Below are 16,980 nucleotides of genomic sequence, written 5' to 3'. Positions count from 1 at the left end.
CAAAGTAGAATAAAAAGAACTCCTATAAACTCTTCTATCCCAAGATAGTTTGATACTATAAGATCTTATTTTTACCATAAAGTCTGACTCAAGCAGATGGGAAAGAAATTTCCAGTAATACTATTTCTTTATCTTCTTGGAGAGAGTCTCCTCTCTCCAGTTAGTTCTTCCTCTCTTCTTATCCATGGTCAGGGAGAAAAAGAAAAATCACTAGCAGCTCAAAAACACTGTGACAAAGAAATGTGATCTAAGCTTTCTTCCAAACCATTAGCTTCCTTACAAATGAGTGAATTAAATATGCACAGAAAAAACATCATTTCCTGAGGACTTGCCAAAAGTGGCATTTTGAAAAGTCTTATTCTATATAATTCATGATGAATATTAGAAATATATATGTAATTGATATATGCAAACATGCATTATTCCTTAGGTTTAATCCAAGGTATTTATCCTGAAGCACAAGGTGTAAAACAAATACATTTTAAATACATTAACCAAAGAAAGATAAAACGTTAGAATATCAACTCCACAGAGTAACTTTTTAGGCATTAGAAAACAGGAAATGATCAAAGGAATGAAGTGCAGTACATCCTCTCTGGATAGCTGCTACTTTGTAGTTTAAGAAAAAGTACTAAATACTCATGGCGGGTGGGAAGATTCAATGAGAGGCTAAAAGAACTACGGTACTAGTGAAAAAAAAAATCAATTAATGAACAAACACATACTAAGTTCCTACTATGTGGTCCAAGTGCCAAGCACTCTGTTAGGTGTTGTGAAACACGACAAAGAATTGTGGTATACAGTCTCTATCCCCCAAGCAACTTTCAATGTAGCTGGAAAAACAAAATACATATGAAGCAAAGAGGAATAAAGTGCTAAATTGACACTAAGTGGAAGAGAAAGACGCATAAAGATACTTTTTAAACCTCACCCTGTTAAGCACCGCAAAGTTACCACAAGTAACCATGGCTGAGGCTGCATATAGCCACCCAATATTAATTATCTCCTTGTTTCTTAGTAATAGAAGATTAATTTTATTTTGTGCAACAATGTACCCAATGACTAAGAGATTAAAATTTACAGCCTCCCTTTAGCAAGTGGTGGTCATGTGACTAAGTGCTAGCCAATGAGACTAACGTTAGAAACGTTAGGAAAGACTTCCAGGAAGGCTGGTTAGAGAAAGCTGACTAAGCTAGAAAACAGGCCCTTCCCACCCCACCCCCCATGTTCTTCCTCCTTTTGCTATCTGAAATGTAGTTATGATGGCTGGAGCTCCAGCAGTCACCTTGGACTATGGTAATTGCAATTTTCATATAGAAATCATGCTCTAGAAGGGTAGAAAACAAAGGTAGAGAAAGCCTGCGTCCCAGATGAACTACCATATCAGCCCTGGACTACCTAATCCTGGACTTCTTTTATATAAGAGAAAAATAAACTCCAACTTTGTTTAGGACACTATTATCCTGGGTTTTTATTTTCAAGCAGCAATCCCTAATACTAAGTGCTAAGTGCTATTACATGTTACTAAACATTACCTCATTTTATGCTCACAAAAAGGTGTCTGTGCGTACATGTAATTATTTTATAGATAAAGAAACTAGTGGGGCGCCTGGGTGGCTCAGTCGTTAAGCGTCTGCCTTCGTCTCAGGGCATGATCCCAGGGTCCTGGGATCGAGCCCTGCATCGGGCTCCCTGCTCTGCTGGGAGCCTGCTTCTTCCTCTCCCACTCGCCCTGCTTGTGTTCCCTCTCTCACTGGCTGTCTCTCTGTCAAATAAATAAAATCTTTAAAAAAAAAAAAGATAAACTAGCTTAGAAAGGCTAACTTGCTTAATGCTAAAAAGTTGGTAAGTAGCTAAGTCAAGATCTAAAGTTATACTTCTCTGACTCTGAAGAAATCCCATCATACCACACGGCTTCTTCAAAATATAGTTTAGAACAGCTACAAAAAATACATAGGGAGGAACTGTCAAGAAAGTTCGAAAAGAAAGGAATTTAGGGGGCGCCTGGGTGGCACAGCGGTTAAGCGTCTGCCTTCGGCTCAGGGCGTGATCCCGGCGTTCTGGGATCAAGCCCCACATCAGGCTCCTCCGCTATGAGCCTGCTTCTTCCTCTCCCACTCCCCCTGCTTGTGTTCCCTCTCTCGCTGGCTGTCTCTATCTCTGTCGAATAAATAAATAAAATCTTTAAAAAAAAAGAAAGGAATTTAGAAGCTAGGCCTTGAAAGGTAGAACTTGGAATGATGAGATCAAAACAGGCTGGAGGTGGGCGCTGGGAGACACAACCAGAGAAGAGGAGGAAACTCTCGATGGCTACTTGTATTTGTTAGGGGAGGTAAGCAGGAAACAGTGCACTGAGTGCATTCTTCAACAAGAAAGATAATTTAGATAGATAAATAAAGGGAAATAAAGACAGAATAAGAAAAGTATCTGGTATGAAAGTAAACTTTGAAAGAGGAAAGCACTTTGAATTTGGTTTAAAAACTCTTACACGGGGAGAAATATTTAAGAAAACTAAGTTTTAATAAAATTAGACTGTTAGTGACCAGCAGAATGAACAAAAGAGGAAGAACAGGATTGGAGAAATCAGTTAGTAAACCCTGTGAATGAGGCATAAATGAGGCAGCAAGTGTGTGAACTTCAGTAGTGACGGGGGGGGGGGGGGGCGCACGTAAGGGTCACCTCCAAGATATTTCAATGCAGGAAACTACAGCTGATGGCAAACTGGATTAGGGGATAAAGGAATTTAAGAAGTTAGGATTATTCTAAATTTCTAGTATGGGAAAATGCTGGCAACCCTGCCTGGAAAAAAAACCCAAAAAACCTGAAGATAAAGCTTTGTACTTAAGTGTATTTGAACCAACCAGCAAATGTCCAGGTAGAACCCTCCTGCAGGCAATTAGAACCTGAGTATTAGGCCACAGCTCAAGATACAGAGCTTTGAAGATATTGCCAATTATATGAAAACTTGATGCTCTTAAGGAGGGGAACGCATAGTGACTTCATTTTTAAATAGCTGGGTGTTATTCTTATAATGAGGAAAATAACCTGAATGAAAACAAAAGGTCAGCACGGGAAGCGGAGAGGTGCCTACTACTCAGCATCTGTTTTCCCCTGCTGGCTGCCCAGCTGCACCCGGTGTTGAGAAGGGCAATGTGGTCCACTTAAAAAGATGACTTCCCAGTCTCTTTTGCAAAATGTAACCCTAACGTGGATTTCTGGGAATGCTTCTGCTTTCCCAAGAGAGGCATTTCTTTCTTCTTTCTGCCTGGAAAGAGAATGTGAAACCCATCCAGCAATCACGTAAGATCATAAGATCGTAAGGAGGAAAACCACGTGGCAGAGCAGGACAAGAGGATGGAACCTGAGTCTCCGATAACATCCTCAAGTCATGGGACCAACTTTGACTTAACAGCCTTCGGACTTATTTTTACATGAGAAAAATAAATCCCAATGTGTTTAAGCCACTGTTAAGTGTTTTGTTGCCACTCATTGTATTCATAACTGATAAATTAGCATGTGATTACGTTGTGCTCACTAACTAAATGGTGGAAATATTCAAGACGGGGAAACTAATGCTACCAAGTACTTAAATACACGTATCTACAGTTTCACAGTCACAAAAACATCTGTATATACACCCGCAGTGACAAATTTACACTGACTCATTCAGAGGAATAAAAGGGAGTGACTGGATACTAAAATGACTAACATTCCCCCTCCAAAAAGTATTATTTTCTGTTACACTTAGTTACCATGTCATATAATATATTCAGAGCAATTTTTTAAAAATTCATTAAAAAAGAAACTATAACTTAATAGGGCCATATTACATTTATAAGAGAACAAGCAGAAACATGTTTCTTTGTTTGATTTAATATGAGAAATACCGCTAGACCCCAAACTGAAGGCATAGTGAAGTAATCTACTATTTCCTGAGTTACTGGTTTACAACAGTACTTTTTTTTAAGATTAGGCTTCTTTTATCTGTAAGAAAAACAGAATACAATTACTGCTATTTTTTTATCTTAAATGAAGTATAACAATGAATATAAGTTGGTGTGATTTACTATACACAAATAAAAAGATCTCACCAAAGAAATAAATAAAAGACAATAAAATTTAATAAAAAATTAAACTAATCCTCTAATTAAAGCCCTCAACTCTTCTGGCATTAAGGGACTAAATTACTCCCCAGAACGCTGGTTAATTTCCCCAGTAATTCTCTTTCTATTTATATGCCTCTGAAAGAAGGTATGCTAATTCCCCATTAGTTGTTTCTAGATAAAAATGTAGGCTTTGTCCCTTGTGAAAAACTCACAGTTAAGTCCCTAAATGCTTATATATACACACTTTAAAAAATATTCTGTCCTTTGTGTAATGGCAAAATAATGCTACTATTCTACCATCATCACACATGTTTCAATTTTTTTTTTCTTTTTCTGGTGATAATGATCCTGGTTTTACTTACTGCATTTATCCACTCTTTTCTCCCCACATAACCAATCACACACTTTTGCAAGACGATAGCGTTGTTTACAATAGAGTCAAGTCTAACGGAATACCATTTTCTTTTATATGTTAGCTTTCTCTGGCAACTGACTCTCCCTGCCTATCATCTTTCTACCAATGGAGCAATCTAACCCACAAAAACATGTATATACATCTGCATGTTTATAAATACCTATATGTAACCAAATCCAAGTGAATATTTTATTCCCAAACTCATGAATATTCCTACATCCTTCATTAAGCCAGAGTGAGGCTGAAGGATGGGAGTCAGCAAGCCTTGGGCCTCTCTGCAGAGCTGACTCAGCCAGTAACTACTTCAGACAAGTCTCAAGGCCTCCTTTGGTTTTGTTTTTCTTTTTCTTATTGATAAAATACTGATTTAGGACTTATCTCTTACTTGTTTCCAGTTCTAGAACATTTTGGTTATATGAGAAATGCAAATGTGGCCATCACTCATTGAGATGAAAGAGTCATTTCTGTCTAACGGCAAGAAGGGATGGTGGTTAGCAGAAACCAGCCAGGGTAACCCTGCAGTGACGGGCAGCGACAAGACCACTGCAGAGGAGGCTAAATATTGAACAGGTGAATCTGTTTAATGATAGCTGCAAAGGACGGCCCCTCTACAATTCGTTAGTGCAACAGCAAGGAAGCGAGTGACTGAAATGTCGGTGAGAACTGCCAGTTCTGGGCCCAAACAGCACGTCAGAGCATCTTTTCTCCAGCTACTCAAAGGGTGGTCCATCAGAAACATGCACAATGTTATTACAAAAACATTCTTATGCTACAATCCAGAAAAAATACCCGTTATCAGTTTGGTATACTACTTCTTTTTCTATGTGCATAACGAATTTTTGTCTAGAACTATATTACATTTATGCATTTTGATCTGAAACACGTTTTTGAGGACATTATACTCAGTCATGTGGGCATCCTGAACTATAACTGAGCTCTGAGTTCTGGACACTAAAGCTGTTTCAAGTTTTCACATACTATAAAAAATGTCATAACAAATATACATAAAATTTAGGGTGCACTCTGATTAACTCCTCCGGGTAAACTCAAGAAATAGACTGAATCAATGGATATGGATATTTTTACAACCTTCTGGATACATACTGTTAGACTATCCTTCAAAATGGCAGCACCAGCTTTTTAAAGAATTTTAAAATAAACTACATGAATCATCTGCTCTTATCTTTTAATGTAAGACAGATGACATCTGAATAAGAGACTAAGTTTCCTAGAAAACAAATAGCAGAATTGGACAAAGTAAATAAATCACATAAATCAAATGACAATAAATAACGGGCTTTACAGTCTGTAAATTTTGTTCTCTGACTTATTTTTAGGGTTTCTGACATTACTGAGTTTTGATCATGCTTATAATTAAAGTCTGTATTCTGATTAGAAATCATTGGTATTTAGAATCTGACCCTAAGTTAACTGTGAATCTAGGATATAGTCCCTAATGCCCACAACAGTGAATTATTTCTATAAATGAGTGTTAGCTGGGAACAGAAACTCTCTTAAGAGAGACCTGAAAATCTAATCAAGAAATGTTTCAAGCTTAAAGTACAATATTGGTTAAGTTGTTCTAAATGCTATCTTGACCCCCAAACAAGCAAACAAAAAAATATATATATACCAAATAAAAAGGGGGGAGGGGAGAAAATTACAGGAAAAAAATCGAAAATAAAAGGTAAAATGCAGAAAGATCAAAATAAAAGGAAGAAAAGTAGAAACAGTAAGTTGTATTGCATAAACATGAAAACCTCATTTAAAAGGAACCTTAACAACAGAGGTAACAGCAGAAAGTGCAGTCAGAGGCAGGAAGACGGAGAAACTGAGAACAAAGTCAATGAAACAAGCCGAGAGAAGAAAGTGAACAAATGTCGTGGGATGTTACAGTACAGTGTTCTAGCTCACTTCTGTCTACGCTATTATTCAGCCATCTCAACTAAGCAGGACACAGCTGGGACCCGGCAAGCCAGGGAGAAAAGGATTCCTCCAGCAGCCAAACTGCCAGTCCCACTACAAACACCCCAGTCGTCACTTACGCTCACACCTTAAATAGAATGCTCAGAAGTTTGCTTATGTTTTCTCCATATTAAATGTAAATCAGAAGCAAAGAGAGATTTCTAGAGACTGATCCGCTGATAATCCCATCACATTTACCAGTGATAAAGGGGACACACACACCATCACCATCGCTGCCATCACCAACAAAAAGCTCAAGGACCAAGAAAGCAATCGTCTGAAAACATCAGAAGGGACAAACAACCCAGAGCCTCACAATTAGCCCCAAATGCACCAGAGGATGATGTCTCTGAGCTATGAAAAATATGTAAATTATAACCAGTGAGATCTGTATAAAACAAGACGGAGAGACCACATGTAAACCGGTTTCCACTCTGGATGATTAAAATTAAGAAGCGGAGATAGGCTTCAATACCTGAAAGTTTTACTTATGTTAAACATCTCATTCTCGAGCCAAGATAATTAGTACAACAAAAATAATGAAACAGAGCTACAGATGGTAGAGAAACTATAATTTTGAAGATGAGGACGATAAGGAAACCATATTTTAAATCTATCTGTATGACATAAACATGGTAATCAGTGAGCTAGCATGGCTGGTATCTCATCGATCCATATCTGATGTGCAATGAGCTGGCATTCTGACCACACTGACATGTCACGTTGGCCTGGGCATGTGTCCTTTGTGTCATTTGAATACTGGTCACTTGTGTTCCTCCAAGAAGTTCAAAAGCCACGTTAAAACAAAACAAAACAAAACACCTGCCATGACCTGGATCCCTTCCACATTCCACACAATACTAAAATTGGCACTTTTTCACTAACAGTTACAACAGAGAATTGCAGTAATTTTAGTACTCAATCAACAACTGATATTTGGCAAAATTTCAGCACTTACTATGTGCCAGGTCCCAGCTCGATGTAAATGTAGCAGATTTAATCGTAGAAACTTACAGACTCCAGAGTTACCTACAATGCGGTTATATCATCAGTATTCCATTTTTCAGCCACTTTCTCCAGGACTAAGAAAGATGGCAATGTATATTCTTTACCTGGTGTCATCATCATTAAAAACAGATAAAATTCCAACTTTCTTCTTCTTTGTGCTTGAATGAAATATAATTTCATTCACATTACATTATCTTCCTCAGAAAAACACCATGCTACAATTAAGAAAATACTAAGAAATTTCAGCCTAGAAGAGTAATATTTTGAGATACCATGTGAAAAATACTCAGAAGAGTATTTAATAAAACTGTAACTTTTATTACTAAAAATTTGTTTTACATTGAAGCTGATTTTGAAATGAAGATAAACCAGATAACAGCTGACCAAACATATTACTAAGACCTTCCTTTAGAATACTTATGTCTATATCCGGTGAGCCATCCAGCTTTCCAACTTTCAATGTCATGGTCACATGTAAGAAAAAGCACAGAAAATAAATGCACCTATCAGGCCATCTTGCCCAAAAACCTGTCCTTAGATCTGACTAAGCCTCTATATCTTTCAATTAAAACAAAAAATGTAGGACACAGAAGAACATCATGGGGATGCAATCCTCAAAATCCAGTCCATGAGAAATGCTACAGGACAGATGACCTAGTTTCTTCAACAAAGCAATTCATAGGGTATCTCAACACTTCATGAAAACCCACAGCTTCAATCTCACCTCCCTGAAACCTGCCAGAGGTTCTTCCCCACAGCATGGCACTTTGATCACTGCACTGTTTCCCGAGTGTGCCTCCCATCACAGGATTAGGTATACGGAGTACAACAAAGTAGCTTAGAACAGGGCTGTGAAGCTAGACAGCCTGAGTTGAAATCCCAGCTTCGCCCCCTCAGTTAACTCATCTATAAAATAGAGAATATACCACCTGCTGCTCAAAGAAATTTTAAGCATTCAGTGAGAAAATATATGTAAAGCACTTAGCACAATGCTTGGCATAACTCAGGCAGTTAGTAACTATCGAATGAATGAATGAAAACCATATGCAAAAAAATTAAATAACTGTGAATTTCACCTCCTTTGATTTCATTTAATCTTATGATATCTGAGGAACAGTAAAATGACAAAATGGCCAACAGGAAGAAAAAATTTAGGAAAAATGAACAACAACAACAAAAAAACAGGCTCTAAATTTCTAAATAAATGAGCTTAACTCTAAGCTACTAAGGAAAAGTTTAATCACACAAATATCACCTGATGAAGAATAAACTTATTTTAAAGAGGGCTAATCTTGACCAAACCTGGTAAAAATAATCACATTTATTTTCTAACTAAAAGCAGTCAACATAATCATCTGCAAGCAATATTTTTGATAATACGGAAAACATTTTTAAAAGGCTTTTTTAAGGTCAACATGACTGTTCTGAATCTCTTCAGTTTCATTGCTTTATTAAAAACAACAACAACAACAACAACAAAAAACCTACTAAACAAATTAATTCAACCAATTTTTCCATCTCAACAGTAGGTGGCATAACTTACATACTCTGAGCCAGTTGCTACAAAGTGAATGATGTAGTAAAAACAAAAAAGTTCAGCACAGCATCATCCAAAATTCTGACGACATTAATTTAAAACCGTTCAAAGGTCCTGATTTGAAAATACAATCTTTCAAATAATATGAAAGTACTTACATCTCAATTTGTCCAGCATTTTTCCACCACACATGGTTGCTAACATAGCTTTAACTGAAAATACGGTCAACTTGCCTCGGCCCTCACTGCAAAATAAATTACATTAGAAACAATTGCTATCTGGAAGCACAAAAGCAATCAACGGTATCACTAAATATCAATTAGTAAGCTGGCCCTTACCTTTATACACTACAACATTACCTTGGATTTTCAGAAACGTTGGATTTTTTTCCTTTGTAGAATTAAGGCCTCATGCATGTTAGGTAATAGCGTTAAAACGACATGAATTATTTGCATTATGTAAAGAAATTTCTACTGGCTCTGTACACAGAGGCCAAATGGATCAGCCAGAAGAAAATTTCCTATCAATTTAGCCCATGAGAGTGCAGCTGAGTTGCTTTTAGTATTCAAAACTGAGGCACCTCCTGGTCTGAATTAATTCAGAAAGGTGTCCTTCCACCATGGTAACAACAGTTTATTGTTATGTACTAAACCCACAGGGTGCACACTGCTATAAAGATTTTATACCATATTCATCTTCGTTTTTACTGTGACAGTCTTATGTTACCATATGTTTATCCTAAGAAGCCTGATGTATCTGTCCCAAATCTTCCCATAGCACCACTGTGAGAAAAGGGAAAGGATAGTAATATCGTTTCTTTTTCAGTGACTGGAAAGATGAAATGTAGAACATATGTGAATTATCCAAAACAATGCTGCATATCACCCGCAGAACCAAGACAACGTCAGCAAGCCCCTCTGACCCAACACGCCCACTACTCCATCCATTCAGCCGTGTCCTGGTTTCACAGCAGATGAAAACTTCACTAGCCCGTTTTTAAAGTCATCATATGCAAATGAACAATGGGCTTTTGTGTTCATATTATAAAGCTTGTGCGTACAAAGTGTCACAGTAAGAGTAAAATAGCTTCACAATAATGAGAACTATATCATCTTGGTTTTGAAAAGCAAATGTCATCCTATTTATCTTTACTGATGGTCCTAATAGAGTGTCTTCCATTTTCCAAAACTTTTATACAGTCAGATCACACCTGGAAAAGGCAAATGGTCTATAAGCCTGAAGGTTCATAATGAAAAAATCTCTAGGAAATACTAATGTTTGTTACAGTCTGATTTTCAACTATTACACTTCATTAAGTTTACTCATAAGATAAAACAGGAATCCCTGCAATTAGCTGAAATTAGGTTGGGGTTTTTATTTTATTTTATCTTTTAAAGATTTTATTTTTAAGTGATCTCTACACCCCACGTGGGGCTCAAACTTACAACCCAGAGATTAAGAGTTGTATGCTCTACTGACTGAGCCAGCCAGGTGCCCCAGGATGGGGTTCTTAAACATGCAGTTCTTTAGAAATGCGGACCCTGCTCCACATCTTCTATGGCACCTGCCAATATAAGGAATATGCCCAAGTCAAATACCCACTGCACTGTACAAGCAACATGAGTAGCTATAAAGAACATCAGCTACTTAAGGAATGGACTTCTAAGACTGATACAGAACTTCTACAGTGGACATTTCTCTGGTCACCAACCATCTAAATGCCAAGTCTGTATTTAAGCATGCCCTATCTTATGAGAGCAATATGTGTCCTACCACCAAAGTATGAAGAAGGAAAAAAAGAAAACCTGACCTGTTTGCTTTCCCATTTTTCTTCAACACTAAGACATGGGCACATGCTACAGGCTCCACCAATAAGATGCACCCACTCGACACCAAACAGAAAACGATTAGCCTTTAGAAGCAGGAACTCCAAAGAGCCCGCCGGCAAGGGTGGCCACACCAGGAGGGGTCACATCCAGCTTCCTGGGGCAGCAGAGACAGATTCCTCCGGCGGGGTCCACAGCTCAGCGGCAGTGGGATTCGGAGCACAGGCAACAGTGTCTGTGCCCCAGAGAGGTAGCAGAGGTGTCTTCATGAGACCCATTTTGTGACACAATCTTGAGATTTTTTTCTTGGCAGTGTGGTCAGTAAGCCCACTTTCCCGACCTTCTCAGAGACTCTGTGGGTCATGCATATCCTCCTAACAGATTCGCCAGAGGTGGTTTCTACTGCTCACGGCTAAGCACCCTGATGCATGCAGTTTCTATCCTGAAGTCGAGAGGCCCAGAAAGATGAAGCCGCAAGAGAGAACATTCCTTTAGTCCAGAGTGAGAGGAGGCATGCGTGATGACTAGCAGAGCAAGAACAAAGAGGAAATGCTCACGAACAGAGGAAGTCCTGATGCACAGCGAACGACATTTTTTAAGGAAAACTTGCTCTAATGCTTTTTTGCAGACACCGATCTCATGAGGTGAGAATATCCAGAAGAAAGTAAAAATTCATCTTAGAAGAGGTTTCCATAAAAATCAGGATATCGATTACCCCTGAGAGAGGTGACGGGGTGACACAGAAAGGACCACGCCAGGGGCTCCTGCGTGTTGACGGTACTGTCCCTCAGCCGCCAGAAGTACCTATATGGGGCATCTGCTTCCCAGTGTTATATCACACTAGACTTCATTTTAGGTGTCTTTCTGCAGGCATGTTCTAATTCTCAATAAAAACTGTTTAAAAAATGAATCGTGGGAAAGTGAAGGTTACCATTACTGGACACGGCTAATGGTTTAAGGTGGAAAATGAAGGGGGGTGCCTGGGGGGCACAGCGGTTAAGCGTCTGCCTTCGGCTCAGGGCATGATCCCGGCGTTATGGGATCGAGCCCCACATCAGGCTCCTCCGCTATGAGCCTGCTTCTTCCTCTCCCACTCCCCCTGCTTGTGTTCCCTCTCTCGCTGGCTGTCTCTATCTCTGTCGAATAAATAAATAAAATCTTTAAAAAAAAAAAAAAAAAGGTGGAAAATGAAGGGAAACCCACAGGTTAAAAGACATTTAAGATATATAAACTGCATGCATAAAATTTTTCGCAAAAAAATGCATAAAAAGAATAAAAATATTAAAAACACCAAGACCTAAGCCCTATCCTTAAATGCCCATTAATAGAAGACTGCTGTTTAGGCTATCGTAAAAAGAATGAAAAATAATACGTTAAAGATAAAGAATTATATACAAAATAGATTACTAAGTTAAAAAAAAAAAAAGGCAAAGCATGGAACAAAATAAGTGCTGTAATGCTATCTAGCATTCTGTGAAAGGATGTTGAAAAAAATAACACTGGTTGTGTCCAGGGCGGAAAGAAGGCAGCCAAAGGAAAGCATGGCAGTTCGGTCACTTTTTACTTTATAAGAACTAAACATGCTCATGCTAGAAAAGACGGTTCTCAAGTCAATTATCTTAAGACACTAGAAAAAGAACAGCAAATTAAACCCAAAACAAGCAAAAGGAAAAAAGTAAAATGCTTAAGAGCAGAAATCAGTGAACTTAAAAACAGAAAAACAACAGAGAAAAATTAATGAACCCAAAAGCTGGTTCTTTGTATAAATCAATAATATTGATAAATCTCTAGCCAGACTGACTAAGAAAAAGAGAGAGAAGACACAAATTACCAGTACCAGGAATGAAAGAAGGGTTATCAACCACTCATTCTACAAACATGACAGAAATGAGGAAATATTATGAAGTCCATAAATTCAACAACTTAAATGAACTGGGCAGACACAAACCACTCCTTGAAAAACGCCAACCATTACAGCTCGTGCAAGAACAAACAGGTAACCCCAATAGGCCCATATCTATCAAAGAAACTAAATCTAAGTTTTTAAGCCTTCCAAAACAGAAAGCTCCTCACGCAGAAAGCTATGCTGGTAAATTCTAAACATTTAAAGAAGAAATAATTGCATTTCTACACAAACTCTTTGAGGGAATAAAAAAAGGAGAAACACTTCCCAGTTCTTTCATGAGACCCGCATTACTTTGATACCAAACACACAATAATCCATTACAACAAAAGAAAACAAGCTGGTATCCCTCATGAATGTGGACACAAAAATCCAGATGCCTAAATCCCACCCTGTGCTTGGTATTTTTAAAAAGTTTCTCGTGCTTTTTGATATGCACCCAGAGCTGAGAGCTACCAACACAGAACTTTGAAGGCAGTACTAAGAATTTAGCTTTTATTTTGCAGGTCATGATAAATTAAAGGACATAATAAAAGATGAAAGAGAATGAATCATATTGCGATTGTATAACCCTTTCTGGCTCCAAGTCTCATGTTCTTCCTTCAAAGACAAAAAGTGATATCTATTCCTACTGCAGAGAAGAAAGAGATGCCATTTCTGCAAACAGGAGAGTGTGGCGGAGCCCAGCACACTGGCATGAGAGTCAGGTCAAACTCAACTCTGCTACTGAAGGTTAAACCCACAGTACCCATTGATAAATGCCACGTGGCAAGGTATAATGGGTACTATGACACCTTTACTTCTGAAAACTATTATAATAGCACTGAAGCAACACTTTTTTCCCTAATATTCAAAATGCTTTGAAAACATTAATATTTACAAAACTTCCCATCCCTTATTCAAATAGTCTTTAACTCAGCTCAAATGCAAATATTCGTTCTAGATTCAGAAAGTCTTATATTCAAATACAGGATAACAATATCCTTCTCGGTTGACCTGGATCAGCACTTCTATCCTTTTCCACTCATTAGGATTATTAATAGTCTCTATGGCTGGTCTCAGGTCAAGCAGTCCGCAGATGTATTAATGGAAGAGTGCACCGCCCCTCAACTCATTCTTATCAGTAATGTGTGGTTCCGCGTCATCTCTACTTTCCAACCATTCTTCCGTTCACAACAGCCACACGGCAATCTCCACACATAATCTCCCACCCACTGCACCATGAATCTTCTCTCCTCTCTACCTGCAAGCTCTTTTGGGGTGTGCAAACATATGTATGCTTAGCAATGGATATTTTACAGAGGCTGAGGGGCTATGCATGTACATGTCAATGGGTAACTCAATACGATAAAGAGTATATACAGGCAAGGTTGAGGGTGTTTTACGTAAGGAGAAAGGAGAGGCATCTGAGATTAAGGATCATGGGGACTATAGACAGAGATATGTGGGAATGATGTTTACTGAGACCTTGTGTTCAAGAATCTCTTTATAAGTTCATAACTGCCTCCTCAAAATGAGGCAGTGGGATCAAGTCTGAATGATAAACTAACCTTCCCCACTTACAAATGCTTACCAACATTTACAACTTTAGGTTCACAGTTTCAACCATCAAAAGGTTTATTCACCTTTCAGAAGAAAATATTGATATAAACAAATTAATAAATGGCATATATATGTAATATATATATATATATATATATATATATATATAAAGAAACTTAAAGTACTTACTAAAGATACTAATCATCTAATAAAATTAGTGAAGGGGCATTCTCAGAATTCTTCCTGAAATCATGTTATTTATATTTTTCTCTTCAAATAGAATCTTAGCTCCTTCCTCTCAACTGTTTGCTTTGTAGGCCACACGTCAGCATTTTTTCCTTTGCTCTGAATGCTTTTCTTGGCCCTGAGGCTCCTCCATGGACTTTAAACCTAACTAAAACTTCCTATAGCTGCCCCCAAACAAAGCAAAGGGAAAGTGTGGCTTTTACTGTGTTTCCTAGTGTTGCATTAGCACTCCTGCATTCTCGCTCTGCAATTAGAGGCGGCAGAGAAGGACTGCAACCACTTAGCAGCCTAATACCCTGTGATTATGTCCTTTATCTAATTGATTCTTTCTTCTTGGAAAAGCTCATTCTCGATCCTTTCCACCAGACATCTGAATTTAATCTGTATACACTAGTCAAGTTACATTTAAAACTGAAGAGTTAGCTGCCCCTGGCCATGGCATATATAACCTCACCAACATGTTTTCAGTCCTTTCACTGTGAAGTCCGAGTTCATCCCAGAATCAGTTCTCTTCAGACAGGATTCAGAAAAGATATTTAACCTGGTTTTATCACCAAAAAAAATGTGGCTCAACTTAAAATCTGGCCTATGACAACTGCAGAGTTGATTAGTAGGTCAATATTTAATAAGTAACACAACAGTGAATATTAACCCCTACATAAAGATACTAAAATGAAAGGACAAACAGGTAGTATTGGCTGAGAATGATGGGAGAGAAGAAACTTGCTATTTTAACCCCACCCAAACAGTCTCTCCAGGGAGCACCCTCCCTCAAAAAGAAACATCATGCTTCTCTTTCTCAGACTTCCCTGCATGATTCACTTCTATAGACCTATCATTTTACAGTCTGACAATAAACTATGCACATGACTTCTAAAAAGAGTTCTTATTATCCAATACTGAGAAAACACCATGATGAGCTCCGTGCCAAGCTAAGCAGACAGTGAGTCACCCTGAATAAACACTGCTCTGTTTTAACATGCAGGTACCTTCAGAAGCCCTTACAGTCCTCACCTGTGCCCTCTGCATGGCGGTTTGCTAATTTCGGTTTAGCAAAGTCTCAAATCCTACCTATTTTTTAAAAATATTTAAATTAACCTGAGCCCGATGGTGTTTACAGCTTTGCACCATCTAATAAGAGTGTGTTATTCAAATTAATACTTTTGAAAACAAGACTACGGGAAGCATTTTTTACTTAAGAAAACAAGCTGTTTCTACATCTTTAACAAACAATTGTGGATGCTGGCAACTGTAAATTAGTACTTCTCGCATATAAATAGACTTCTACTTTAGAAACACTATGACCAGCCCGATTACCACATGTAGCTAAAAGGAGTAAGAGCACTTCTCTTTGATTTTCAGAAACTCATATTTTCCCAATTAATCTTAATTTACAAAGCTTCACAGTGAATGGATTATGCAATGATCAACTGCAAATCAAAAATTCATTTGGCGAGTGTCAAACAGCTTAATCAAGTAAAATCAACGTAGAATATTATTCAATTTTATCACCATCAGAATGCCTGCTAATTTTCATTTCAACTTTACAAATATTTATTAAGAATTTAGCACTGTGTTTACTGAGGAATCAAAGAAACATACGGTAGACTCTGCTCTCAAGGGCTTTCAATCTTATCTGTACACTTATGAAGCAGCTCAGAGTATTATATAATTTAAGGTCAAAATAACGATACAGACGAATGCTATATGTCATCAAAGGAATGAAAATGGGGTTGGTGATTATAAGGCTACACAGTAGGTAAAAACTTGAGTGGGGTGGGGGTTGGGGTGTGTGTGTGTGTGTGTGTGTGTGCGCGCGCTTAGAGGGAGAAAATAAGTATGTCATGTTGGAAAAATTGAAAAGTGCCTCAAGTAGCTTATTAGAGCTTGGTATGACCAGGGAATTAAGGACTGATGCCATTAGAACTAAGGAGTAAGAATCTCATTCAAAAACCACAGGGAGTTTTGAAAGGTTCTTGAGGTGGGAAGTTACATGATGAAAACGGTGTCTTAATCAGATTAATCTGGAGGAACTGAATGGACCAGAGAAGTCTCTGTTACTACCTCTCTCCTCACTTGCAGAGAGAAACAAAGGCAAGGAAAAAGTAACACTCAGAAAAGGTGTGCCCTTTCTTGCTTTTATTAAAAAAAAAAAAAAGTATAAAAAGGAAACAGTAAGGTCAAAAGAATAAGCAAAAAAAAATTTTTTTTTCTGAAATAGTAACTAATGGTGAAACCCTTTGCAGGTCTGCAATCCTGAAATCAAGAAGATTCTTCGAAAATTAGCATGAACGCATGACTTCCCTTGAAAGAAAAGAAAAGCTACAAAATAAAGAGTAAGTGATGGGAAGAATAATAACTGAACTTCAAGTTCACTCATTTTTGCTCCCTGAATAATCCTGCCACCAAGTCCCGAGACTGTGGCTCAGTGA

The 16,980-nt window shown here is 38.0% G+C and overlaps 1 protein-coding gene across 21 annotated transcripts in view; it reads right to left on the bottom strand.

The window, feature by feature from the left end:
* The window catches only part of DTNB (dystrobrevin beta), a 248,467-nt gene that overhangs the window by 174,161 nt on the left and 57,326 nt on the right, over positions 1–16,980 (bottom strand). For all 21 annotated transcript variants that reach the window (XR_015725320.1, XR_015725318.1, XR_015725317.1 and 18 more), the window contains one exon: positions 9,190–9,275. Coding sequence is in view for 13 of the 21 variants with exons in the window: in XM_087863800.1 (XP_087719926.1) it covers positions 9,190–9,275 (86 nt within the window). In the remaining 8 variants the exon portion in view is untranslated. The remainder of the gene's footprint in view (positions 1–9,189; positions 9,276–16,980) is intronic.

The sequence above is a fragment of the Ursus americanus genome, chromosome 7 (assembly GCF_024610735.1).
Source record: "Ursus americanus isolate L20-20 chromosome 7, mUrsAme1.1.p, whole genome shotgun sequence".
In the NCBI taxonomy this organism is placed as follows: Eukaryota; Metazoa; Chordata; class Mammalia; order Carnivora; family Ursidae; genus Ursus; species Ursus americanus.
Note: the sequence above shows the minus strand (reverse complement) of the source record. Positions and strands in the feature narration are given on the sequence as shown.